At 37.9% G+C, this 27,582-nt stretch overlaps 1 protein-coding gene across 2 annotated transcripts in view; it reads left to right on the plus strand.

Annotated features, from left to right (window-relative positions):
- Positions 1 to 27,582, plus strand: part of SCIN (scinderin) — a 97,326-nt gene that overhangs the window by 34,271 nt on the left and 35,473 nt on the right. For both annotated transcript variants that reach the window (XM_037836803.1, XM_037836802.1), the window contains one exon: positions 25,164 to 25,256. In XM_037836803.1, the coding sequence (XP_037692731.1) occupies positions 25,164 to 25,256 (93 nt within the window). The remainder of the gene's footprint in view (positions 1 to 25,163; positions 25,257 to 27,582) is intronic.

Below are 27,582 nucleotides of genomic sequence, written 5' to 3' on the forward strand. Positions count from 1 at the left end.
TCATTTGCCTGGGCTGCTTCAACTTCATTGCTCTCACCCTGCCCTAGCTGTTTGCAAGGCACTTTTCTGACCTCAGAACAAATTCTGGAAAGGTGAGCCTGAGACATGTTCCCCAGCTCAGTCTCTCAGACTTCTACCTGATAGATTGGCACTGTCAGGCACACACTCCATATGCACACAGGGGCCACTCTGCTTCCTCTGGAACAGGGCCAGGCACCCACAATGAGAGCACAAGCTTGCTCCATCCTGCATTGTGGAGGTTTTGGGGGAAGAGCAGTCACTGGTACCAGGAGCTTCTTCTACAGCTTTTGAAGCTGTGTTTTCTTGATTCAGCCCTTGCCCAGTTAATGCAGCCCTTTGCTCAAGGGGTTTTGGAACAATGGCCACCCTCAAAACCAGCCACCAGCGATCTGAAGTAGCTGGTCAAAGGTAGAGATCTGGGATCAGACCACATATTCTCGGAGTTTGGAGGACTGGGTCTTTATGACCCATCCTGGCACCAGGAAGCTACACCAGGTACCTGAGCTCCAGTCCCCACTGTTGCCTCCTGTTCTAGTTTGCTAATGCTGCTGAATGCAAAACACCAGAGATGGATAGGCTTTTATAAAACAGGGGTTTATTTCGCTACACAGTTACAGTCTTAAGGCCACAAAGCGTCCAAGGTAACACATCAGCAATCGGGTACCCTCACCGGAGGATGGCCAATGGCGTCCGGAAAACCTCTGCTAGCTAGGAAGGTAGCTGGCGTCTGCTCCAAAGCTCCGGCCTCAAAACGGCTTTCTCCCAGGACGTTCCTTTCCAGCAAGCTTGCTTCTCTTCAAAACATCACTCCCAGCTGCACTCAGTTAGTTTCCTCCCCCCGAATCAGCTCATTTATATAGCTCCACCGATCAAGGCCCACCCTGAATGGGCGGGGCCACGCCTCCATGGGAACATCTCATCAAAATCATCACCCACAGCTGGGTGGGGCACACTCCAAGCAAATCCAACCAGCACCAAAACTTCTGCCCCACACAAGACCACAAAGATAATGGCATTTGGGGGACACAATACACTCAAACCGGCACACCTCCCATGAGGCTGGGGTAAGGGGGATGGTAGCCACTACAGAGAGGGTAAAATTCACCAGTATTTACTACAATTTACCAGCCTCTTCCTCATGCTCCTCCCTAGATGTTGCAGAGTGTTCCACTAGACCCTGGAGTTTCAAAAGAGTTAATACAGACAGTTCCTGCCAGTTCAACAGTTGCTTTGGAGGAGGGACTGATTCCTAGAGCTTCCTACTACACTGCCTTCCAACAATCTTCAGTCACGTATTCCTTTTATAATCAAGGAAAAAAGCCGTTTAAAAAATAAAATAATATTCAGAATAGGTTACCTGGGTTTTCAGTAGTATGACATGGCCAATAAATTAGACTTTTAACAGTATTCAAAGCAGATTTTGATCTCTTAACATTCTCTCGAGGCCTCTGTTCTACAGATGTGATAAACTATTTAAGTCTTCTAACTCATATTATAAAGTAAAAATCTATAATAAAATGTATGTCTAATTGATTGTAACCCCTTGTTTCAATAACTGTATTTTGATAAAAGTGGATCCAGGAACAGGACTTTTCTTAGTGGAGTGAAGGGAATGTTGCGTTAGCTGCCGGACTCATCCATGCTCTGCCAAGGTCATTTTGATCCCAGAGCCAGTCTCTGAACTTCTCGTCTCTAGTTGCTCATTTGTAAAGTGATGGTTGGACAAACTAGCCCCTGTGCTCCTTGTAGATTTTAATGGTCTTTGATTCTACCTTTCCATTTAGGAAATAGCTGTGTTTAATTGTCAACTATTTGACATGTATAGTTTGTTCCAGGAAGTAGACTCTTGAGGCTGAGGGCTTTAGCTGTGTGCACACATGCACACATACATAAACACATGCACGCATGAATGCATGTGCATATTTGGGGTCCATGCTTATTTTATGTTATTCAGAATTCTAAAAAAGAGAAGTTTAAGTCAATTAATACACTAGGTTGTTAAAATAAGAATATGTCAATATGAAAAAAAACTTCAAATTTTAATTTTGATTTTAAAATATTAGTGATAGGGATAGAGGATATGGAGCTTAATATAAAATGTCATGTTCTCATTTTTGGAGCATTTCATTTTTTGGCTTTTAAAAACTCCTAGAAAACAGTGACATTATTTCCATTCTATAACTTCAGCACATATACTGCATTATACTTGACAGCCTTCAGTCACAGTGTTTTGAAATGTATTTTCAGTGACAGCTTTCATTAGTTAAGGAAAACAAGTGTTCAGTGGGCTTTATGTTTTTATAAATGTTTTATAGCCAGATTACAAGAGTAAATAGTTTTTTAATGAATAAATTACACACCTATACTCAACTAGTTTTACCACTGGGCTTTCTTGATTCTATACCTTCAAGGATAGCATTTCACATTATTTTTACTATAGATACCTTAAAATGCCTTTTATGCTCATCACTTCTTGACAATTATGTTAATTATAATAGCTGTTAGACCTGCTGCACAATTAATTTATTTAATGAGTTAACAAAGAGAAACTTATGTATTATTTATTGCAGAGTTGTTTATTTTTAATTTAGATAATTGTATTCCAATATAATTGGTTTCCATTGTAATACTTTGGATTTTTTTACGCATTTAAAAAAAAATTTTTTTAAAGGGTTCATAGGCTTCAGATGTGGTCCAAACTGGCAATAGCCCACACACAAAAAATGTTTCCTTGATGAGGGACTGTTATTTTTCTTTTTCTTTTTCTTTTCTTTCTTTTTTTTTTTTTTTTTTTTTTTTTTGACACTTTGGGGCAACTCTGTTGATTTTCCTAGAAAATGATTCTAAAAATCTAAAAACATCTTTTTGATCTTCTAAGTGATTCATTTTTATGAGAATCTCTTAAAATTATTTATCTTCAAAAACGGTGATAGTCTAGATGTGGAAGTGAATAATGGTTTGAAATCAAGGACTTCTGAATCAGTTAGATGATCTTAAATTATCATTACTCTGTATTCAACACTGAACTAATGAAACATTTCTTTCTAACAGATTAAAGTGCTCAACTCTGAAAATATTGTAAAATAAGTTTACTGAGAGTTTTTAGATAATTTGGTCTTTCGTTCAAGGTATTTCAGCTATCTATTGAAAATTATTTCCACATAATTTGAAAATTATTTTCACATTTTTAGTTTAGGGCTCTCCAAACTAAAAACTAAAGAGTAAGGGACACAGAGACAACAGGTGTTAACAAGACTATCTAGGAAAACAGAATGTGTTTTCACCCTCTCACCTGTATCTCTAGCACTTTAAAAAATTCCTGTGACTAAATATGAAAATAATCCTGTAACTGGAATTAACTAAAGCCTGTAACTAACTTCACATTTTAATCTTTCCTTGTTTTCTCTTCACTGTGAACATTTTTTATGAAAAGCTGCACATAAATTATGAAGAGCTTTTGTTATGGTTCTTTCTTCTTTTCCTATTTACAATAAATAATCAATTAATGTAAAGGAAAATTAAAATCTCATTTACCCAGAGGTCACAAAACCTTATTCTTTGACTCTATTCATTCCTAAATGTTAAAAGGGAAGCTAAAATTATGGAGAAAAGCTCCTGATAGCCATATTCATATATGTATTATGTAGACATTCATTTTTTTATTATTATTATTAAATTCAGTTTTATTGAAATACATTCACACACCATACAATCATCCATGGTATACAATCCACTGTCCACAGTATGATAACATAGTTATGCGTCCATCACCACAATCTATCTCTGAACATTTTCCTTACATCAGAAAGAACCAGAGCAAGAATAAAGAATAAAAGTGAAAAAAGAACACCCAAATCATCCCCCCCATCCCACCCTATTTGTCCTTTAGTTTTTATCCCCATTTTTCTACTCATCCATACACTAGATAAAGGGGGTGTGATCCACAAGGTCTTCACAATCACACGGTCACCCCTTGTAATATACATTATTATATAATTGTCTTCAGGAGTCCAGGCTGCTGGGTTGGAGTGTGGTAGTTTCAGGTATTTACTTCTAGCTATTCCAATACATTAAAACCTAAGAGGTGTTATCTATATAATGTATAAGAATGTCCACCAGAGTGTCCTCTCGACTCCATTTGAAATCTCTCAGCCATTGAAACTATTTCATCTCATTTTGCATCCCCCTTTTGGTCAAGAAGATACTCTCAGTCCCACGATGCCGGGTCCACATTCATCCCCAGGAGTCATATTCTGCACTGCCAGGGAGATTTGCAACCCTGGGAGTCGGGTCCCACGTAGCCAGGAGGGCAAGTGAGTTCACCTGTCGAGATGGCTCAGTTAGAGAGAGAGAGGGCCACGTCTGAGCAACAAAGAGGTACTCAGGGGGAGACTCTTAGGCACAATTATATGCAAGTTTAGCCTCTCCTTTGCAGTAACAAGCTTCCTAAGGGCAAGTCCCATGATCGAGGGCTCAGCACTTCAAACCGCCAGTCCCAATGTTTGTGACAACATCAACACCAGTCCATGTGAGGATGTCCAACACATCTGCACCTTCCCCCAGATCCTCGGGGCTGGGGAGGGGGAGGCTGTAAATATATTTTTATTATCTGCCCATATTACTCTGGGATGTGTCACTATTTCATTCCAGCCTATACTAACCTACTGTATCTCACTTCCTATTCAAAGTTTCATGCAATTGTGGTGTTTGAACAAATCGACTGTAGAGTTGTACCGTTCAGAAAATTTAGATCCTGTACCAAATAGATACCTCTTCCCTTGGTCTCATATGGAAGTTGAAGTTTTAAAACACAGTCAGTTTCAACCTTTACCCTTTGGCCTGGCTTGCCCTGGTCTTAACCAGACCTGCTTCATTCATATCACTAATTGAAGTCTGGGCTCTTTTTCAGCTTTTTGTTTTTTACAGTGGCTGTATGCACTAGTACTGACATTCACATCTGCCAAGCTCTAGCTCTGAGTTTCAGGTGTCTCAGAAATATGCATTGTTCCAGAGACCCATCAGGTTATACACTAGGGGATCAGCATCTCAAAGTTTAGAGATAGGCATTACAATTCAGGGATAGAGTTAACTGCTGTAAGAGCTTACAATCTAGGGACTATTGCAATAATTATGTCCACGTTAGGCTATGTTCTAAGATTCAATTCTGAGTTTACACATTGTAGTTAGTCCATATTGGTGAGGCATTAACGTGTTTGCCTTTATTTCTGGTGTACTTCACTCAAATACTGTGTACATGATCCATGTGTGTGTGTCTCACAGCTTCACTCCTTCTTGTAGTTGCTCAATGTTCCACTGTATGCGTACACCACAGTCCACCATTCCATTCTTCGGTCAATGTACCCTTAGGTCATCTGCACCCTTTGCAAATCGTGATTACTGCCTCCATGAACACCAGTTTGCAAATGTTCATTCATGTCTCTGCTCTCAGATCTTCAAATGACATACCCCATAATGAGGTTGCAGGACCTTTTGGTCCCCACGTACTTAACTTTTTGTGGAACAACCACACTGACCTTCAGAAATGTAGACATTCATTTTTAAAAAGACATTGTCTCGTGAATATCAAAATGAGAATTAAGAAGGGACAGGTTGTTTGAAATAATAACTAAAAAAACCTGTATTTTTTCTAGTCTGGAAAACCTTTTTCATTATATTTTGATAAAGTTGTCAAGTCTATAATCATTGTCATCACTGGCAGCAGAATATTGGCAGCAAAAATACTGCTACAAGGAGATTGTAAGCAGATGCTGTGTCCTGAACTGTTAGGTTTTCTGGTTTTATAAGACAGCTCTAAGGCTCCTTGGAAAGTTAAAATGTGCAATTATTGCTTCAGATTTTGGACAAAAAAAGAATATTGGAAGGAAAATTAGAATATTATATTATACCTTTCAATAAATGTTTATTGAGCACTGGTTTGTTCCCCAATAAAGTTAAAAGATTTTGTTTATTGTATTGTCTGGCTGAGGAGATAAGCACGCACAGAATCAGAAAGAGTGAGAACAGAATGTGAGGGTCCCCAAAAGTCAGGCGGCATAGTCTGAATGATATCATGATTAATTGGAAGCCTTTTCAGATAGGGAAGGATAATGATAAAATTCATATTTTAGACTATATGGAAATAGCATATATGCTAGATTATCCTCTAAAAGGTCATCCAATATAGGAACTGTGTTTCTCTTCTTTTGTTTTGTAAAGTCATAATTGACAACCAAAAAAAGAATTTATTCAATAATTCTCTTGGAAGGTTGATTAGCTGTTTATATTGGGCTGATCTGGGCATTTTGTAAGTAAAATCAAGAGTTGAATACTGCAAATATTTCTTAAGTTACCATTTAGAGATACGTTATAAAAATTCTGTGCACACAAACAGTAAAACCTAAGTCATATTTCCGCATTGTATTTACCAAATAAGCTTACATTTTGTTAGTGCTTGTCTTGTAAGTTCCTCAAGGCCCAGCACTGCCTTTATATCTTTGTAACCCTCACGGCTCTAACTCAGTGCTCATTAATATTAGAGTAATTGTCAATTAATTGTTAAATATGTGATTCCAGAAACCAATGTATTTGTTTTCCTATTTTCTAGAGGATAATATTGATTTTTAAATGCCCTTGCTTTTTAGATTATGGTGTTGATGAAAATATAAGGAAAACCATACTATTGATTAAAACAAGTTTAAGACCAATACCACTTTGATTGGAGCAAGCAATATTTAGATAAGGATAAGTCATACATTCTGCTAGTCTTCTTTCTTCAGGTGAACAGTTACAACTAACCTCTTGGAAAGTAATGACCAAGTCTTGGGCTTATTTATATTTACCAAATGGCATTCCCACATCTTAGGCAGATGACAGCTACTCCAGGTGAAAGTACCTAGCTCAATATGTAGCTTAAGTCTAAAAGCTTTTCATGCCATAAATAAAGAGTAGTTCCCAGGGTTTGTAGTTGAATATCCTCTTCTGTAGAAGGTCATCATCTCCTAGGTCAGATCATCTCATTTAGTGTCCAGCAAGCACAGAACTCCAGCCCTTTTCTTACTCTTTGGCTCACAACACTGCTGTTCTTTGGACTCCACCATTTGCTCTGCTTGACTGTTGCCATGGTCCCAGTATCACCTCTGTGGAAATGCTGTGGCCACTACTGCACACCACTCTGGGTTAAAAGTGAATGCACTCAAGCTTCAGCTTGACCAAGATAGTGTAAGATGCTCCAGGTGCTGTTCCTCCACAGATCTTTGGGAAACTAGCAAAAACTGGCAGAGCCATCTATCTCTGAACTCCATAAAACAATTGAGCAAGTGCCAAATCAAGAAAACACAGCTTTAAAAACCATGGAAGAAACTCATGCCCCCACACCCTCCCTGGCGCAGAGTGGAGCCAGCCTCCGCTCCCATTGTGGGTTCCTGGCTCTGTTATAGAGGGAGCAGACTAAGCCCTATGTGCATACTAGGGTACCTGCATATCAGTGTTCATCAATCAGGTGGCAGCCTAAAACACTGAACAAGGAAACTCACCTCTAGCTTGCTCTCCTAGAACTTGCTCTGCAGGCAGAAGCAGCTTTCAAACAACTTAAGTGGTGTAAGAAGCAAGTTAATGCAGTCTTGGGCAAAGGATTACCTGTTCAGGACAAGACACAGTCTAGGAAAAGATGAGAGTACCCTGCTTCACTTTCACCTTGGTCTGATCTTCCTGATTGAAGGGCTCAAATCTGAAGGAGGGTACCAGGCAAGGCAGAGCCAATTTGCAAAGACTGTGAATGACACTTTTTTTTTTTTTTTTATGTCAGTTTGTTTCTGTTAGTTCTTAGCACTCAAGGAAATCTCCATCATATCCCTAGCTGGATATAAACTTAAGGAACAGATAACCCAGGGACTAAGTATCAGAGTTAACACTTTAAAATATTAAAATGTACAATGTGTAATAAAGATTATAAGACAAAGAAAGGGCTATGCTCTCTCAGAAGTCTCTAGAGAAGAATCTGTTCCATGCCTCTTCTAGCTTCTGACAGTGGCCAGCAATTTCTGGCATTCCTTGGCCATGGCATAACTCACTCTCTCTCTCATTACATGTCTCTCCCTCTTTCTCTCCTTCCTCCCTCCCTCCTCTCACTCTCTGTTTCTTCTCCCCTTCTTATAAGGAGACCAGCCATATTGGATTAAGGGTCCATCCTACTTTAGTATGACCTCATTTTAACTTGCCTACTTCCCTCTGTAAAGAACCTATTTCCATGTTGGACTCCCCCACCTGGGTTATTGCTGATTTTCCTGCAAACACTGAGGACTGCCAATTTAGTGGGCCGAGCCCTTGATCTGGGGGCTTTCCCTTGTGAGGCTTGTTGCTGCAAAGGAGAGACTAAGCCTACTTATAATTGTGCCTAAGAGTCTCTTCCAGAGAGCCTCTTTGTTGTGGCCTCTCTCTCTCTAAGCCCACTCAGCAGGTGAACTCACTAGCTTCCCCTCTATGTGGGACATGACTCCCAGGGGTGTGAATCCCCCTGTCAATGCAGGAAATAACTCCTGGGGATGAACCTGGACCCGGCACTGTGGGATTGAGAAAATCTTCTTGACCAAAAGGGGGAAGAGAGATGAAACAAAGTTCCAGTGGCTGAGAGATTTCAAATGGAGTCAAGAGGTCACTCTAGAGGGTATTCTTATGTGCTATATAGATATCACTTTTTAGTTTTTGGTGTGCTGGAATGGCTAGAGGGAAATACCTGAAGCTGTTGAACTGCAACCCAGTGACCTTGATTCTTGAAAGTGATTGATTATATAACTATGTAGCTTACATGGTGGGACCGAATGATTGCAAAAACCTTGTGGCTTGCCTCCCTGTAGCCAGTGTATGGACAGATGAGTGGAAAAATGGGAACAGAGATTAGATAGAGAATAGGGTGGGATGGAGGGGATGGAAAGTTTTGGGTGGTTTTTTTTTTTTTGCTTTTATTTTTATTTTGGAGTAAGGAAAAGGTTCAAAAATTGATTCTGGTGATGAATGCACAGCTGTATGATGGTGCTGAGAATAATTGATTGTACACTGTGGATGACTGTAGGGTGTGTGAATAAATCTCAGTAAAATTGTATTTTAAAAAAAGAATCTATTTCCAAGTAAGGTCACATTCTAAGGTACTGGACATTAGGACTTCAACATATCATTTTTGGGAACACAATTCAACCGTAGCACTGTAATTGTTATAAATATTAATATCTACCATTTATTGATGACTTTCTGTGCACCAAGCATTGTTCCAGGCACCATTCATCTGTTGTAATTTTATTTAATTTGTCTGGTATCTGAATTCCTAATATTTAATTCAGATATACCCATTTGGTTCCTTACCAGTTCACCCAGTGGGGGAAGTTGAAATATTCTGAGCAAAGATAAGAAATACATACAATTAGAGCATAGTTAACCATATGCTGCAATAAAGTAATAATATTTCAAATGATCTTGTCTTTGTCACACCAAAGTTCAACAGGAAGATTTGTGACCTTGGTGATAAGGTGTCACTTTTATATAATCAGTCTGGATTAATAGCACTTGGCAATCATTTCTGACTGAGGTAATTTTCCTTTTAGTTTTCCTATGAAATGAGGGAGTGGAGATGGGACCTGAAAATACCATAACACAATTTCAAGACAAGTGGGCTTAATGAGTATTACAGGGAAGAGGGATGGATCTTTATTTTATTTCAGTGAACACTGGGAACTAAAAAGCAACCCACGATTGGAAATAAATTTTAATGAAGGCTGGTACAGTGCATGTAGACAAGACAAATATGTTGATTAAAAACTCTTCTGAAGCAAGCAGCAAGTGCAATACAATTGAAACAATCGCTGTGATATTTACTGTCATGGTACACCATTGTTTGGTGATAGCATACTTCCTCTCGTCATGTATTCCACAAGGGTCAAGGCAAAAACCTGACTATTAGGCTGAATTTTCTGTTCACTCCTTCTTAATCTTTGTGATTGCATTTCTTTTTATAGTATAGAGGTGCTTCTTATCACTAACTTAGAAATTAAATAATCTAAGAAAAAAATCACCAGGGATTTTATTTGCTGCAAATGAGGTACCAACCACCACCACCACCACGTCTGAGTGCTTAACATGTGGCCAGCTCTTCTGGCCTTTTGCATAGATTAGCTAATTTAATACTTACAATAGCCCTTTGAAGTGGTTGTGTTTATTATCTTTGAAGTGGTTGTGTTTATTATCTCTTGTCTTAGGTTGTATTCCCCCAAAAGCAGACCTTGAGACAAGGACTTGGGTGCAGGTGTTATTTGGAAGATGATCAAGAAGCACTGAGAAGGAATCAGAAAAATAAGACAATAGAGTATGTAATAAGTGATTCACTGCTATGGGTAATTGGGGATCATTCCCAGAGGGACCCTCTGGAAAACTATGTGGAACATACTTCAGAATAGGCCCATGAAGGCCAAAGTGATGATGGTTTGGAGGCTTTATGGATCCCAGAAATTCATGTTCTTAAAGCTAATCCATTCTTAAAGCTAAACCTGTTGTGGGTGGAACCTTTTGATTAGGTTATTTCTATTGAGGCATGCCCCAGATGGGTCTTAATCCTCTTACTGAAGTCCTTTATAAGAAGATGAAATCCAGAGAAACAGAACAGAAGCTGAGAGAGAAAGACAAAGAGAAAGCCACAGAAACAGAGAGGAAGCCACTGAAGCCAGAAACTGGAAGCAACAAAGCCCGGAAGAGAAGGGAGAGACCAGCAGATGCCATGTGCAGTGCCATCTGACAGGGGAGTCCAGGTATCACCTTGATGATGCCTTAATTTGGACATTCTCACAGCCTCAGAACTATAAGCTTGTAAGCTAATAAATCCCCACTGTTAAAATCCAGCCCATTTCTGTTATATTGCATTTCAGCAGCTTTAGCAAACTAAAAACTCCCATCCACATTGGTTGAGGGTTGATCCCTGGAGGTTAACTCCCTAACACCTCCAGCTGGCCTTGTGTCTGGACACGGTACAGTGCACATGGCCCAACAAGAAACAGAAGCCTTTAAGGGAGACCAAGGTGAATATGGGCAGAGCACCAATAGCATCTGCTTCAGCCTCAGTTTACAGATAAAGAAGGTGAGTCACAGAGAGGTCGTGTAACATGCCCAAATGGGAATAGAAAATCTGTGATTCACACTCAGGTAGCCTTCAATCTAGAACATGCCATTCTAAGCATATAGGAAAATGGAAATCTTGTCTGCTGTTGATTTCTTGTGACTTCAAAATTTTGCCACAAATTTTTGATAATCATACCTATTTTAAGTATTCCATACCATAATTAATAGTGTTAGCACAATGTTTGTACTTAGTGGACCGTCTTGACCTTTTGTTTTATATCTCTTACTGTCAGCACTCAACCTTTCATCTATGCTATGCAGGCATTAGGTAGAGGGTAATTTTGGGGGATAAGTTCCTTGAAGAGAAAATACATTCTTTTAATAGTACTAGAAAAGGTATGAAAATATTTTTTAAGCACCTTAAAATACATGAAAGCTATTTCAACTTTGCTTAATTAAATTTTTGTGTTTGGAAATTTTCTGAAATTTGTAGATAAAGCAAGTTTTCAAAACTTGCTTGCCATGACAGCAAAATTTGGTTTAACCCGATTAAACTTAATAGGTAGATGAATTTGTTTTTCCTCCCCTTAAAGGGGATAGAAGGAGAATACACTTGTTAAATGTGCATACAGATAGAAAACTAGCAGATGTATGAATTATCCATATCTAAATACTGCTTGTTCCTGTAGAAACGGAGTTGGTCTTAAATTTGTTTTAATCAATAGTATGGCTTTGCTCAGATCTTCATCAACACTATCATCTAAAAGGCAGGTACATTTTTAAATCAATACTATCTGTAGAAAACAAGATAACAAATATATGAGTATCAGGTACCATGTATTTGACAGTTAATTGACTTAATTATTCAAATGTTAATGAGCACTGAGTTAGAACTCTGAGGTTACAAAGTTATAAAGGCAGTGCTTATAATAGAACAGCTTTGATAAACTCTAGTATATTGGAACTTAGAGTAGAATAGCTTTGATATGATATCAGTTTGGTAATTACATTGGAGAAATATGACAAGTTTTTTTTGTATAGTACAACTCTAAATGATAATTTAATAAATATTTGCAGTATTAAACTCCATATTTTACTTACGAGAAGCCAGAGCAACACACCATAATTATCTAATTTGCCAAGAGAATGACCAAATAAATTCTTTTATTTTCAAGTTGTCAATTATGACATAAAAACGAGAACACCTCCCTGCATTGGGAGTTTTTTTGGAAGTTAACCTAGCTTATATGCTATTACCAGTCCAAAATATGAATATTATCATAACTCTTATATGTGCATGTGGTGTTGAGGGGCAATGGAAGATATTCATAGATAGTAGTTAGCTCTCGTTCCCACTGTAAGGAAGTTCTTTTCTGCTCAAAGGAAGAAAGTGAAGAAGTTTACTCTTCTCCATCCCTCTCCTTATTGTACCTAAAGTAGAAGTTTTTCTTCTGATAATCTCCAAAGTTGAGTGAAAATAGAAATTAGTTACTGAGAGAAGAAGCCCAGATATATTATGATGGAGAACTATGCTTAAAAAGGGGACAAAAAGTCCTCCATGGACCAGTTACTCTCTAAATAGCTCTAAATTTGAGAATTATTGTTGTATATTGGGTGTTAAAAATAAATGGAATATGTCTTAGCTTCTCCTACCTGCCTATGAATGTCAGTTAGTACACTATGTTAAAGGTTCACACTAAATTTGGAAGCCACCTCAGAATTGGCTTCTGAGGTGAAATTGGCAAGCTTAGGTGTAATCCATTTAGGATCCGTGCACTGAAAGTCTGCCTGCTGAGACAGGGACCACTTCTAACTTAACCATGATAGCCCCAGCCCCTTACCAGAGTGTTGATTTGTCATATACACTCCATTAACATAAAAATATCCTGCCTCACCAAAGAGGGTCATGTGTCTGAAACTGCCTGGGAAGGTACCATTGAAACACATGGAAAGATCAGAGAATTATTTTTATAATCAAGAACTCATGCTATCATGTACACCTGATTGTAGAGTGCATTCAAAGAAGGGAAGAGATTACCGTGTATCATTATTCTTTCTTCTCGGCATTATCAACTATTTCCTTGCTGACTGCTGAGATGACTATTCTAGGTTTTGTCTAAAGAGGGATGTACAGACCTGTCTTCAATTTGTAGTTTTAAATTAAAAATGTCAAATATATAGAGACTGCATAAAGAAATCATTAGATCAAGACATGCACAAATAATAAAGTATAAATCCATGGGCATATGTATGGCAAGAAGTTCAATGATAAAACATCATGTAAAGAATCATAGCAGTGACATGCAGAATCACATCAAAGAAACAGAATAACTCTTCCACCAGGGCAAGATGTGACTCTTCATATAGAAGGATAAAGAAAGGATATAGGAGATCTAACTTCTGTTGCGTTCCCATCATGAGCCAGATAGGAGTGATAGTCACTTCACATACATTATTTCACTTATCATCATAATTGTGAGCAGTATTAATTATTATACTCATTTTAAATGTGGAAACAATGTCATGGAGACACTTCATGGTGGTTTTATTCAGCTCTATTCCTGCCAAAGAAGGAATGTGTCCAAAAGATGGGGTGAGGGTTGCTCATTTTGAAGCATAGAAATTAGGAAGTACAAATGCAGATGTTGGAAGCGACTATTCAAGCACTGGTCAAGTAGAAATATCCAAAGGGGGCTAGAAGTCTTACGGAAAAAAGGTTCACTTATCTCAGAAAATGGTGGACAGCCTAAAATCTTTACCCAGGATTTGGCCCCAGGTAGCTTCCAGATCACTAGATATTGATAATTTGTGCAGGGAAAAGGTATCCAGAGAGCCAATGTGAATATCAGAAATGCTTGGCAGACCTATCTTGATGGTTAAGATGGATGAGCCAATCTAACAAAGCTGAATGCCACTGAACTCTTGAATCATATCCTTGAGCCATGCCTAGAGGACTCAAAAAAAAAAAAAAAAAAAAATGATGCCAGGGCTTCAATAAGAATAAATAAGTCAGAATCTCTGGGGATCAGACTGAAGCATTGGTAATCTTTTTTATAACTCCTCAGATGGTTTTAATATACAGCCAGTGAAAACAACTGCTCTAGCTTAATTTCATTCTGGCTTATATATTTTTATATTTTAATCAGTTGTGAGTTAGCCTGCCATATTATAATAACATGTAGTTAGCTTCTTGTGAGTTTGATGTCCTAAATCTAATCTCAAATATTTTGATGTTTATTGCAGTACTGACTTAACTGCATTATAGTAAGGTTTCCAAGGCCACAGCATTTCCTGAATCCTCTAGACCTGCACTGTCCACGATGGTATCTTCTAACCACATGTGTGCTATCAAAATTTAAATTAATTAAAATCAAATAAAATTTAAAATTGTTACTGAGTTGCATTAGCCACATTTCAGGTGCTCAGTAGCCACATGTGGCTAGAGGCTGCTTGAATCGGGCAGCACAAATATAGGACATTTCCATCATCTCAGAAAGTTCTGTTTGACAGCCCTAGATAATTAGAAGCCAAAACCCAACTCACTTGGTCCCTTCATTGAAATATGACATGCTTTGCCTCCTTTAAAATCCCTTTACCATCCATTTGATATATTAAATTCTTCTTAATGTGAAACATCAGAAACAGAAGTAGAAGTATTTACAATTGGGGCAGCACATCATTGAGAGAGCAGGAGTGTAAATGTTGGAATTTCACATTCAGATTAGGTGGAGCTGGCTAAATGAGGGCACAGCCCTCCTCAGTATTGCCTGTGGTTTTTTTATCATTGTGTGTCTTCCCTATTAGCAAATATTTTTCTTACCAGTCATAAAATGGCTTGCAGTATGTAAATACACCATAACAACAAGAGTTCACTTCACTTTTACAATTTATTTGTATGTTCCATATGCTTGCAATCTACTTTCTTTTTTCAGTTAGAGAAAGGAAATGATCAAGACACAAAATTGCTGAGTAATTAAAATATCAGCTCTTGGAACTTGAGAGCTGACCCTTCTTTTAGTGAAAATTCTTGGGAACAAAGACATTCACACTAAAAGTAAGAAGAATGCGGTGTTTCATTTTCTACATAAAGAGCATTGAAGGAGTTAGAAGGCCTTGGATTTACATCTTTGCTTTCATATTTGTGAGGCTGGGGTCTAAGGAAAAATCTTCCTCTTCTCAGCTTTATTTCCCTAATAGATCAAGATGAAATAACATAATAGCTGTTCTGCCTGTCTCTCAGAGTTGTCATGAGAAGCACATAAGACTCTTTTAAGTGCTTATAGCACTTGATAGAAACATGGATCATTATTATCCACAGTGGTCTGGAGTTCCCAGTTAGGTGTTGTCCTTCCTACAGGCCACATAATAGCCCCCTTTTCCTATTATCCACTTCAAGTATTTAAAAAGTGTTGAAACATCTTGACTTTTCTGTATAAAGTTTGAGCAGGGAAAGTACATCTTAAAAGAGAGTAAGAGTATAAATGTTGGAATTTCATATCCAAATTAGGTGGGGCTAGCAAAAAGGTTAAAAATAAATAAACAGAATAAATTAAAACAGATATAAATATTGTGAAAAGTAAATAAGAAAGATGAGGATACAGTGAAGAACTTCTTAACTACCTATCTTAACTATCTAAGCACACAAATGTCCACGTAGGCCGACTTAGGTTTTGAGAGAAAAAGTCACATGGATCATACAAAAAAAAGAAACAACAAAACACTGAGGATGGTATTGACACAGGTCATGATCACTTGTAAATTCTGACCCTAGGTGATGGTGAATCTGAAGGTTAATGGTGTATTTACTCTAGTGATTTAATATAAATTTCTTTTGGCATATTTTGAATTGGACTCCTGTTGGAGGCAAAGAGTGAGCAGTGGAAAAAAAGAGGCCTAGTTTGCAGAGAAGAAAAATTATTTCCACAAATTTCCAACTCTTTTAATGCACTTGGAGGAATGTCTTATGTTACTATACATTTCGTTATGTTACCGACAAAACAGAGACAAAAGTATAGATGTTTCCATTTTTCTATTCATATCACACATAAAAAAGTAGTTCCTGTGATCTTTGGAAACCTGGTTTCCTAGATGAAGACTTAAGGCCCTGGGACTCTGGTGGCACTTAGTAGGTGTTTGTACAAATGCATCTTTGATCAAAATTCCCAGATTCATTTAATAATTCCTAATTACTATCCTGTGATGAATTGAATGGCCTAAGAAGCCTAAGAGAGATTCTAAGTTAAAATGAAGTGATAATTACTTCATTTGGAGCCAAGCAATGCCTACTGAGACTCAAATATGAGCCCTATATTTATGCCACTGGGAGAAAAAAGATGAGAGGTATTTTTGGTTTAATAACAGTTTTTAAATTTCACTTATTTAAAATAAATATATGTTTATTGTTGAAATTTTTAACATGCAGGTAGTCTAAAGAAAAAATATTCCTCCAAGTTCCACCTTTGAGAAAAGAAAAAAAATCTTTCCAGTCTCTAATATTTTCTTATATGTATCTGTGCTTTTATGAGAAAGAGTTCGTACTGTAGATACTGCTTTTCAATCTAAATTTTCATTTAAAATGTTATGGTCATTTTCCTTAGCATAAAATAATTTTATATAATATTGTTTTAATGTCTCTATAGTTTTCCATTATATAGATAAAGAAAGATTTGTTTACTCAATCCCCTGGATGTTGGCAATTTACAAGGGTTCCTTTTTTTTTTTTTTTTTTTTTGCTTCTTGGGTTTTTTTTTATTTTTTTAATTTTATTTTGAAATAAATTCAAAGTTATAGGAACAGTCGCAAAAACAATACAAACCCCATACACAGAACTCCAGCATACCCTGAACCCCCTCCCCTGATACCCTGATCCACCAACTTTAACATCCTGTCACACCACTATTTCTTTCTTTCCATCCCTCCCTCCCTGTCTATCATCCATCATCTATTGCTCTGTCTTCTGAACATATGAGAGCTAGCTGCACACATCCTTGAACAAACACTATAATTCACATATACAATTCCCATGAACAAGAACATTTTTTTATGCAATCCCATTAAGTGCAGCTAAGAAGTTCAAGAAATTCAACATTGATACAAAGCTTACATTCTATATTTCGTTTTTTTTCCTTATGTCTCAACTGTGTCCCTTTGAGCCTCCTGTCCTCCATCCTCAGATCCCATCCAGGATCATCCTTGGCCTTCAATTGTCATCTATTTATACTGCCTTTTTTTTTTTCAATTGTGGAAACATATATACAGCCTAAATCTTCCCATTCCACCCCCTCCCTAGCATTCCATTAGTGGGATTAATCACATTTATAATGTTGTAATGCAATCACCTTCCCACCTTCCATTACTAGAAATTTCCCTTCACCTCAAACAGCACCCTACACTCATTTCTTAACTCCCAATTTCCCCTTCCCCTACTTCTCATAACCCATACTCTACTTATCATCTCTATGGTCATATTCTCCGATAATTTCTTTGTGTTTACTATGGGGCTTAAATTTAACCTCTTAAATCCATAACAATCTTGTTTTTCTTTGATACCAACTTAATTTCAATAGGACATGTAAACTGTTTTCCTATACTCTTCCATTCCCCCAACTGTATATAGTTCTTGTCAAAAATTACATATTTTACATTGAGTCCAAAACCACTGATTTGTTGTTAGAGTTTGTGTATTTTATATCCTGTAGGAAGTAAATAGTGGAGTTACAAATCAAAAATTATTGACTTCTATTTGTATTCCATTGTGGTCAGAGAATGTGCTTTGAATACATTCATTTTTTTTTTTTTAATTTATTGAGGCTTGTTTTATGTCCCAGCATATTATCTATTCTGGAGAAAGATCCATGATCACTAGAGAAAAATGAGTGTCCTGGTGATTTGGGATGTAAGGTTCTATATATGTCTGTTAAAATTCTCTATCACTCTCTCTCCTTTCTTTGTTTCTCTGTCAGTAGGGCTCCCTTTAGTTTCTGAAGTAGGGCAGGTCTTTTATTGGCAAAATCTCTCAGCATTTTGTGAAAATTGTTGTGAAAAATGTAAGCTCTCCCTCAAATTTGAAGGAGAGTTTTGCTGGATAAAGTATTCTTGGTTGGAAATTTTTCTCTCTCAGAATTTTAAATATGTCATGCCACTGCCTTCTCGCCTCCATGGTAGCCGCTGAGTAGTCACAACTGAGTCTTATGCTGTTTCCTTTGTATGTGGTGAATTGCTTTTCTCTTGATGCTTTCAGAACTTGCTCCTTCTCTTCAGTATTTGACAGTCTGACCAGAATATGTCTCAGAGTGGGTTTATTTGGATTTATTCTATTTGGAGTTTGCTGGGCATTTATGCTTTATGTATTTATATTGTGTAGAAGGTTTGGGAAGTTTTCCCCAACAATTTATTTGAATACTCTCTCTGGACCTTTACCCTTCTCTTCCCCTTCTAGGACACCAATGAGTCTTAAATTTGGACATTTTATTTTATCTATCATATCCCTGAGATCCATTTCAATTTTTTCGATTTTTTTCTCCATTCTTTCTTTTGTTCTTTCATTTTCTGTTCTGTGGTCCTCTAGGACTCTGAGTTGTTGTTCAACTTCCTCTAATCTTGTATTATGAGTATCCAGAGTCTTTTTAATTTGGCCAACAGTTTCTTTTATGTCCATAAGATCTTCTATTTTTTATTTACTCTTGCAATTTCTTCCTTATGCTCTTCTAGGGTCTTCTTTATGTCATTTATATCCTGTGCCATGTTCTTCTTCATGTCCTTTATATCCTGTGCCATGCTCTCGTTCTTTGATTGTAGTCCTTTGATTAATTGCGCCAAGTACTGTGCCTCTTCTGATATTTTGATTTGGATGTTTGGGACTGGGTTCTCCATATCGTCTGGTTTTATCATATGCTTTAAGATTTTCTGTTGTTTTTGGCCTCTTGGCATTTGCTTTGCTTGATAGGGTTCTTTCAAGTTGTAAAAAATACAACTTGTGGGGCATGTGTCTGGGTGGTTAGGGAGGCAGGGCACCTTTAATAATCAAACCTCCCAGGTGTTCCCAGAGATTCAAGGCTGTTGCAAGAGTATAAGCCTTCACTTCAGTTTTGCCCCAGATTTTCTCTGCCTCTGACCCACAAGTCGCTGGCATTGATGTAGTGTCCCTGGGTTTTCCGAGCGGGCCCCCCTTCTCAGCTGTGATCTTCCAGGACCTCTGCTGAGGGAAGGCTGTGCTACGTCACAAGTGCGCACCGTCCCTTAAGGGAAGCCCCGGGCCACTGGGCCGTGCAGGGGCGCTCCCAGCCTGATGCAAAGAACGCTGAATGGGTTGTCTCAACCCTGGCTTTTCACACAGCTCCACCTTCCCAGCTCCAGGACAGTTAGCTGTGTATGCACCCAAGGCCACTGTCCATGGCCAATATTGTGGCATGTGCGCGGTGCCGTGGGATACACTCCCCGTCACACTGGGTTTCCTGGTGCGGCTCTGGGCTGTGGGTACGGCCCCAGGCAGGAGTGTCTCCAGCCCGCCGGGGAGCCGGCTGCAAGCAGCATGGTTTCTTTCTCCTTTTGGCTCTCCCCTCTGCCCCCTGGCCCTGAGGGAATCAGCAGTGGTCTATCCTCCACGCCAGACACCAAGAGGTTGGCACAGCCCGCTCCTGCCGTGTTTCACTGTGTGGTTCTCACCGTCATAACTGCAGCCGCTCCTGGGTTTTTTTGTTTGTTTGTTTTTAAAAAGAACTAGTCCTTCTCCAAACGCCAGCCCCTGGTTTCCCCACAATGCAGTGCAGCCGCGGGGCTTTCAGCCGGCTTACTCACTCGTTTCAAAATGCAGACTCCCTGTTTCACCAACTGCATTGTCCCTGTGGTTTAGGCAGACCTTGTCCAGCTGGTGCATCACTGAAACTGGTCAGTTCTGGGTCACTTTCTGGTTTTTATCTAGTATTTTTCACGGAGGTGTTTTTATGCCCTGTCTCACCCAGCTGTCATTTTAGGTTTCCGGGTTCCATTATTTTACAATTATAAAATGTGATGAACATTCAAGTTAATTCTTTGCACATATTTTAGTTATTTCCTTATGATAGACTGCTAGGAGTTGAATTATTGAATTGAATAGTTGGCATGTTTTAAGGTTTATGATACCTACTGCTAAATCACTTTCAAGAACTTTCACTCTCACCAGTGGTATATGAGAGTGCCTGGTGGAATACTGAACCTTTGCCAAGACTGGATAGTATTTTTCTCTTAACCTTGGACAATTTTATGAGTAAAAATGTATTATTGTTCTATTTCACATTCTTTTGTAACTCTTCCATGTTTGTTGACCATTGTTATTTTGTCTTTTAAGGCATATTTGCTCACATAACGCTCTGACATAATTAAAGAACTTCCCCGCTCTTAGCCTTTGATGCCATGGGCCTACAGCACAGGCAGAACTGAGAAGAAAATGGAGAAAAAAGGGATAGGATTTAGAGAAAGATGAAAATAGGGCTATACAGGAAGGAAGACAGAACACTGTAGTCATTGTGAAAAGAATGCATGCTACACAGTGTAATTGCTAGTAATGTTTCTAATCAAGATGGGAGAACTAAAAGTATTTTCCATACAATCTCTGTATGAAACAATTTCTATTTTATCTCTAGAGACAAGGAATAAACAATTTAAGTGAAAGCCCACTGATGTGCCTACAATAGACAACACGGCATATTAGTTAAGAACTTATGCCCTGGAGCCAGAGTTCAAATCCTGGCATTGCCTCTTACTGTGTGACCTTGAGCAAGTTGCTTAGCCGGTTTCCTCAGCTGTAAAATGAGATAATATTCCTAATTCATAAGGTTGTTGTGAAAATTAAATGAGTTACTAAGTATAAAGTGCATAGAATGGTGTCTGGTATGTACTGATAAATGAGTGTTTGTTAAATAAAAATCTTTAAGTACCTGGGATGATACATAATTGTACTTGAAAAATGTTAGCTGAATATAGCTACCTAATTAAAAGCAATAAATATATAAATGTGTTTCATTTAGACAAGAGAAATTGTAGACATTAAGGGAGGAGTTTTCAAAAAAAGTAAAATCATGAATGTCATACAAATATAAAATGACCAATATCAAAAATTTTATTCAACTAATCCATTAATGAAGGAACCAATAAGATGTAACAACTAGTTCAAAGTGGAATCCAAAGAACAAATGAATACATGAGCAATCTGTGTTGATACAAATTTGCTAATAGAGGCAAAGCTGGCCTCTTCCACAGGATATACATTTGTTTCACCTCCACCAGACAAAATTCATTTAACTTTTATATGGACAAGAATTGTTTGCTACCATCAGTCTTCTGCAACTTACAGAATTGGAGAATAGCACAAAGAAAAGGAGAAATGCAGACCCCTGTAGCATCAGACTACCAGAATAATCCCCTAAACACCAGCTATGAGAAGAATGCTTTTCACATTTCAAAGATGTTCAGTTTTTCTTGATTTAAGGAAGTCTGCAACCTATTATTTCAAAGTTACTGAAATGACATTAAAGGAATTTGTGCCGGAATACCAATGGCAACATTTATCAGCTCTGTGAAACAATCACTTAACCTCTCTGAACATCAGTGACCTTTTCTATAAAATGAGGATAAGAATGTCTAGTTCATGGGACTTATGTAAGGATGGAATATGTATCTAAAGCATCTGATGCACGATGTGTGACCCATGGTAGACCCTCAATCAGCAGTAATTATCACTGTACTAATTATAGTTAGCCTAATCAACGAAAGAATAATTGCTCAGCTTCTGGGTGTCTGTCACACCCAGACAACTAGGTAGAAGTTACATACCAAAGCCTGGGGGAAGGAAAATGAATGGCTCACACAGAGACACAGAGAACACCTGCCTGCTTAGTGAAGGGAATGCTGAGAAATAACACAGCATTGATAACACACAGCCTCTAAGGGACCTTGGAATACAGATAGAGGGGTTTGGCTCTGTCTGGTAAGCATGTGAGTCAGATTCGTCTGGAATGCAGAGTCCTGGGCTCTGACTCTCACCCTACTGACTTCATACTTGGCAATTGTGCCACAGAATGTATATTTTTATCAAGTTACCCACACGTTCCTTAAGCCTGTTAAAGTTTAAGAACTGCTGCTGCAGACATATAACTCTTGATCTAGGGTTATATTCTAGAAACACAGAGGTAGTATGAAATAAGGGGCCTTCTCAGAAGTGTATAGGATAGCTTTTAGAGTAAGAAGATGAAGTGAGACTGAAGGCAGGAGGGAATTGATAGGAGTAGCTATAATCCATGCTGAGGGCCTTTAATAGGGTGGAAAAAGAAGGATACACAGGAATCAATGACCCTAAATGTTATCATAAAAAATGATATAATTTAATGGCTAAGTGTATGGGTATTCAAAGGGGAGGAGAGCAAGTATTCAAAAATGATCTCATGCTTTTATGATTTTAAGTCCAAGTGAGTAGGAAAATAGAGATACACTAACACAAATGGAGAATTGAGAACAACCAGTGTTATAGGAAGATAAATTCAGTTTGGCACGTATTAGATGATGGTGATATTTTTAAGTGGAAACTCATAGAAAATAATTGAAGGAAGGGGGAGGCTTCAAGCTTGAGTGACAGTCTTGGCTGGGACAATAGGTGAAATTTTTTTGAACCCTCAATAAGGTTTCTCTCTTTTCCTACCTCTTTAAATTGTCAAAATGTATGGGCTTTTTTTTCATATACAAAAGTTTACATGAACAAAATGCTAACGACTTCAGCAACCTAAATTAAAGTGTTTTCAATATTGGCAAAATCCTACCCATAGAAAAAAAGAAAAGCTATACTTACAGTTCATTTCAAAGTTCAAAATGTATAACTATTTTGATAAAGTAAGCATAATTAATTTCCTATCATTCTGCAGCATGAAAAGTCCTTAAGGGTTGAGCAAGGTGGTTGGAATCTCATTTGTATACCCATTGAGGTATTTGGTAGGTGGTTGGTTGTTGAAATGAATTTTTAAACGAACCTTAGAGATAGCTGATAATATATAGCATCCCCAACCTGTTCAACCAGTTCCTGGTAAATCATTTGAATTCAAGTCCCAATATGCTACAGTCCTTTGAGAGGCTAATTAAGATCATTGGCTAATACGGGAATTGTCTGAAAATGAAAAGTTACAGTGTTTGTCCAACATCCCAGACTTGCTTGACCCACTGGGTGACTTCCCAGTATTAGATAAACCCTAAACCTGAACTGTTCAATTCAAACTCTACTGTCTTGGTTGGAGTTGACTTATAAAAGGGAATATGAAGAGACCTGTTATGTCTCTAAGAAGATATATATACACCTCTGCAAAGGTAAAAATATTTTTAAAAAAATAAAAAGCTGTTGGTTGCAAGTGTTTCAATTTTTGGTTTGATCCCACATTGAACAGCAAAACAAAAACAAAAGCAAAACTATATTACAATCATTTAGCCATGTACAATAATTTAATAGTTTTACTGAACACTATGTAAACAAAAAAGATGGGCATGCTTGTCCCGGCCCGCGGGACGTTCAACGGAGACTCCGAATCCTGTGAGGGAGGAATGGTATGGGACAAGAGACGCGAGGAACGACAGCAAGACAGGTTTCTGATCAAGCTGCAAAATTTTATTGAAGAGGCAGAGCATATATACTCTAGGAGAAGGGGAAGTGGCTAGTAAGGGCTCGTGGCGGTCTAGGATTGGTGGCTGCTGTTGCTAGGGTAGATGGCAGATGTAAGGTTAGCAATTTTGGCGCGAACTAGCACTTTTGGCGCGAACTACTTCCGTAAAGAAGGCTGAGGGTAACTTAAGCTGTTGTTGCATCAGCCCTGGCGGCCATGTTGCATATTTCCGGCATTGCTGAGGGTGGATTTTATACATGCTACCTTAATCGCCCTCTACACATGCTCCCAGAGGAGATAAGTTCTTTAATGCATTTATAAATTCAAAGTTGTGCCCATATTCGTGCGATTAAATATATACATTTTTTATTGTTGTCTTATGTTCTGTAGTATTTATTTTTCATGCAATATATGTAAAGAATCTGAATATAAAACACATTATGCAAGGAACTTCACTGTATATTAAATATTTTTTACTCTAAATGAATACCTTTGCATTTCTGAACTTGAATTTGTATCTATATTGTTATAAAAATCACATAATTTAAAATAAACTTGTGTTATACCTGTCTTTAACATTCTGTGATATTTGTGTCAATTAATTAACTTTGAAAACAGGAAATTGACAGAAAAATGCATTATATAAGAAATGCCATTTTATTGATCCTAAGTGAATAAACAATCCAAACTGCTTTCAGATAACATAGCTCAAGCAACATATAATAGATTTTAAAGTGCTTTATAGATATAATTTTTGTGACTTTAATGTACAGAAATTCAAAGCAGATTCAAATACATTTTCTACCAAATGCTTTGCTTGAACTTCTGGATTGTATCAGACATGCAAAGAATAAATAAATATATTCATTCATTCATCCTTCAACAAATACTTACAGATCATCTACTACGCCCCTGGCACTATTCTCAGTGCCTATGATACGGCAGGGATATTGGTCATCAAGATCTTCCACTTTAGATAGGCTGTAATATGTTGATAATGATGATAGTACTCGCAAATAGTAATTTTGATCCAAGATTTTGTAGTAAAAAACTAATAAAACTTATAGGCTATTTCTAGAAGCAGAGGTCACACAGGAAATTCTTTTGCAGAACTAAACTTAGAACTCGTATTTTAGTTAAATACTTCCAGTTTCAAAAATTTGGAAACCTAGGCTTCCAAGTTTGGGATTTTTGCTTTCTTCAAAATTCACAACACCAGCAAACTCAGAATTTGTTTGCTTAAAGCCAGTGACTTATTTGACCATAGAAAAAGACCTGTGTTGTATGAGTTGATGAGAATATGTTTGAGCCTGGTAATTTTATTTGTAAATATTTTCTAATATATGTCTTTATAAATGTAAGATATTTTACTATTTTTAAAAACTCCATACATCCTTTAATGAGAGGTCTGTCTTTTATCCTTTCCAGATTTTAGGGAAAAAGCCAGAGCTTCCGGATGGAGATGATGATGACGACAGCATGGCTGACATAACTAATAGGAAAATGGCTAAACTCTACATGGTGAGTTCACTGTTATCCAGTCTTTTGTTTTTACTGGACTGGATGTGGTCAGGGAGGCCTGTACCAGGAAGGACTTTCTTTGCTGTAGTTGATAATTTTCCTCAGTGCCCTCAAAGAGAAATGTGTAGGTTGAGTCAGTTTTTTGCTCTTACATATTTATTAGAAGTACTCTTTTTAATACTTTTTGTTATTTTTATTAAAAACAGCAAGTAACAAGTGAAGCTATTTATATGACAAATGAAATTTATACTTCGTTGTTGTACTAGTTTGGAATAATATATTTTGAGATTTAGCTTCCAATAAAACGTTTTCTTTATAAAGAAGCTTTACATTTTCTGAATGATTAATTCATATATTCTGTGTTTTGAAATGAGATCCCATTAAGTTGCTTTTTCTCCAATATAAATTGTTTTTCATAAAAATCTGATTTGATTCATGGCCCAGTTCCTTGGGGTTTTAAAGATTTTTCCTTTTAAATGCAAGATCTTTTCAACAAAACAGTGTTTGTCATCAGCTTGGTGCTAAACATGTATAATTACTCTGTAATTACAAATAAAAATACATAAAGCTTTGAATATAATAATATAGCATAAAAGCTAATGTTCTTCACTCTATGATGGCATCTTAGAATTAAAACTATTACTAGGGCTGAAAACAAACCAAAAAAAGATGCTTTACAAATACTTTCTTACAAATATATGAGATTACATACAATCTTCACCTTATTTAAAACAGTCTATTTAGACTTTGTTTTCTTTGTTACAATATTAAAAACTAATGAATCAACACCTGGAAGGAAATAGGGTAAAAACTGTCCTGCTTTGGACCTGCTTCCAGTCAGCTCTGCAGCTTATGACTGGCTCTGTGACTATGGGCAAAATGAAACCATTCTGTGACTTAGTTTCCTTATCTAAGAAAAAAAGAGTATAAATTATAAATTAGATGACATCTCAGGCTCCTTCCAACTCTACCATGTTAGGATTTTATGGCTGGTGAGAGTAACAAAAGCCACAAGATACACCAGTTAAGAAGACTGTTAAATCAGGAGTCTTCAAATGTTCCCAACCCTTGCAAGTCTCTAAGCATGTGATGTGGAGCAGGTCATTGATTTATGTAGTTTTCTCATCTGTGACAGGAAAGCATTAGATGTGCTGATCTTTAAGGGACCTCCTACCTCAGAAACTCTGTGATTTTAAATGACAATCTAGTTACTGGAGAGACTTCTGGGGAAAGACGGCACAGTAGGGAGCTGCCTAACTCACTCCTACAAAAATAGCTAGTGGACAAGCAGAAATTGTCTGAAACAACTGTTCTGGGACTCTGGAGGCCAGGGGAGCACTGTACAGCATCCGGGGAAGAGTGGGATGAAGAGGCTGAGAAACAGCAGAAAAGAACTGTGAGTATCTTGCTCCACAGCAGCTGCTGGCATCTGCCCACCGCTCTCGAGGTGAACCGCCTCGGGTCTGATCCCTTGCTACTTGCCACAGATGAAGATGGACATGGAAGCCCTCCTCCCCAAGAACGGGTGGGATGGGACACACCAAGTACTGATCACGACTTTCCATCAGTGAATTTAGATTGTTGGGTCCTGGCTTTGAACTGCAGTTCATGGATAGCGACCTCCATGGCCATTGTTTCCGCCGCACAAGGGACAGGAGCAAGGGCAGTGGTGGTTTGAAGACACAGGGCCTCTCTAGGGCTTCGGGGAACAGTTTGCTGAAGAGCGCCACCTGCTGGGCAGGCCAAGAAAGTGCAACATCAGGGAGCCATCAAAAAGCTTGGGGGCATCTTTTCTGACCCTCTCCCCAGCGCTCTTTGGAACTGGTCTGTGCTCCCTTCATAGGTCCCTGACCCTGCTTTGGCTGGGAAATACTGACTTCAGAGAGTCCTCTGCAGGGTGACCTCCTCCCAGAATTTGCCCTCCAGGCAAAAGAAGCCAGAGACAACTAAAGGAGAGTAAAAAAAAAAAAAAAACTAGAATCCAAGAACAAAGAATCCAGATATCCTCCTGATGAGACAGAAGCTGAACAATTTGTTCTGAGGAATGACTGTCTTCCCCTCCCCTTCCTAAATACCCAAAGACTGTAGTGGCCAGTGTCATTTTATTTTTTCTCTCCTGACAAATGTTCTAGAAGCTGATGTAGGATTGTATAGGTAGATCCAGACTTTATGATGTTGTTTTAGGAGTTAAAGGGGAGAAACTAAAAGTGTTTTACTCTTTTTCTAAAGTGTTGAGGTCTTTCTAATGTAGCTATTTTTCTTGTTGCATTCTTTTCTACTTCAGTACACTTGGTATACTGGGTTAATGGCTAGTAGTTGCATTCTT

Source organism: Choloepus didactylus, chromosome 5 (assembly GCF_015220235.1).
Source record: "Choloepus didactylus isolate mChoDid1 chromosome 5, mChoDid1.pri, whole genome shotgun sequence".
In the NCBI taxonomy this organism is placed as follows: domain Eukaryota; kingdom Metazoa; phylum Chordata; class Mammalia; order Pilosa; family Megalonychidae; genus Choloepus; species Choloepus didactylus.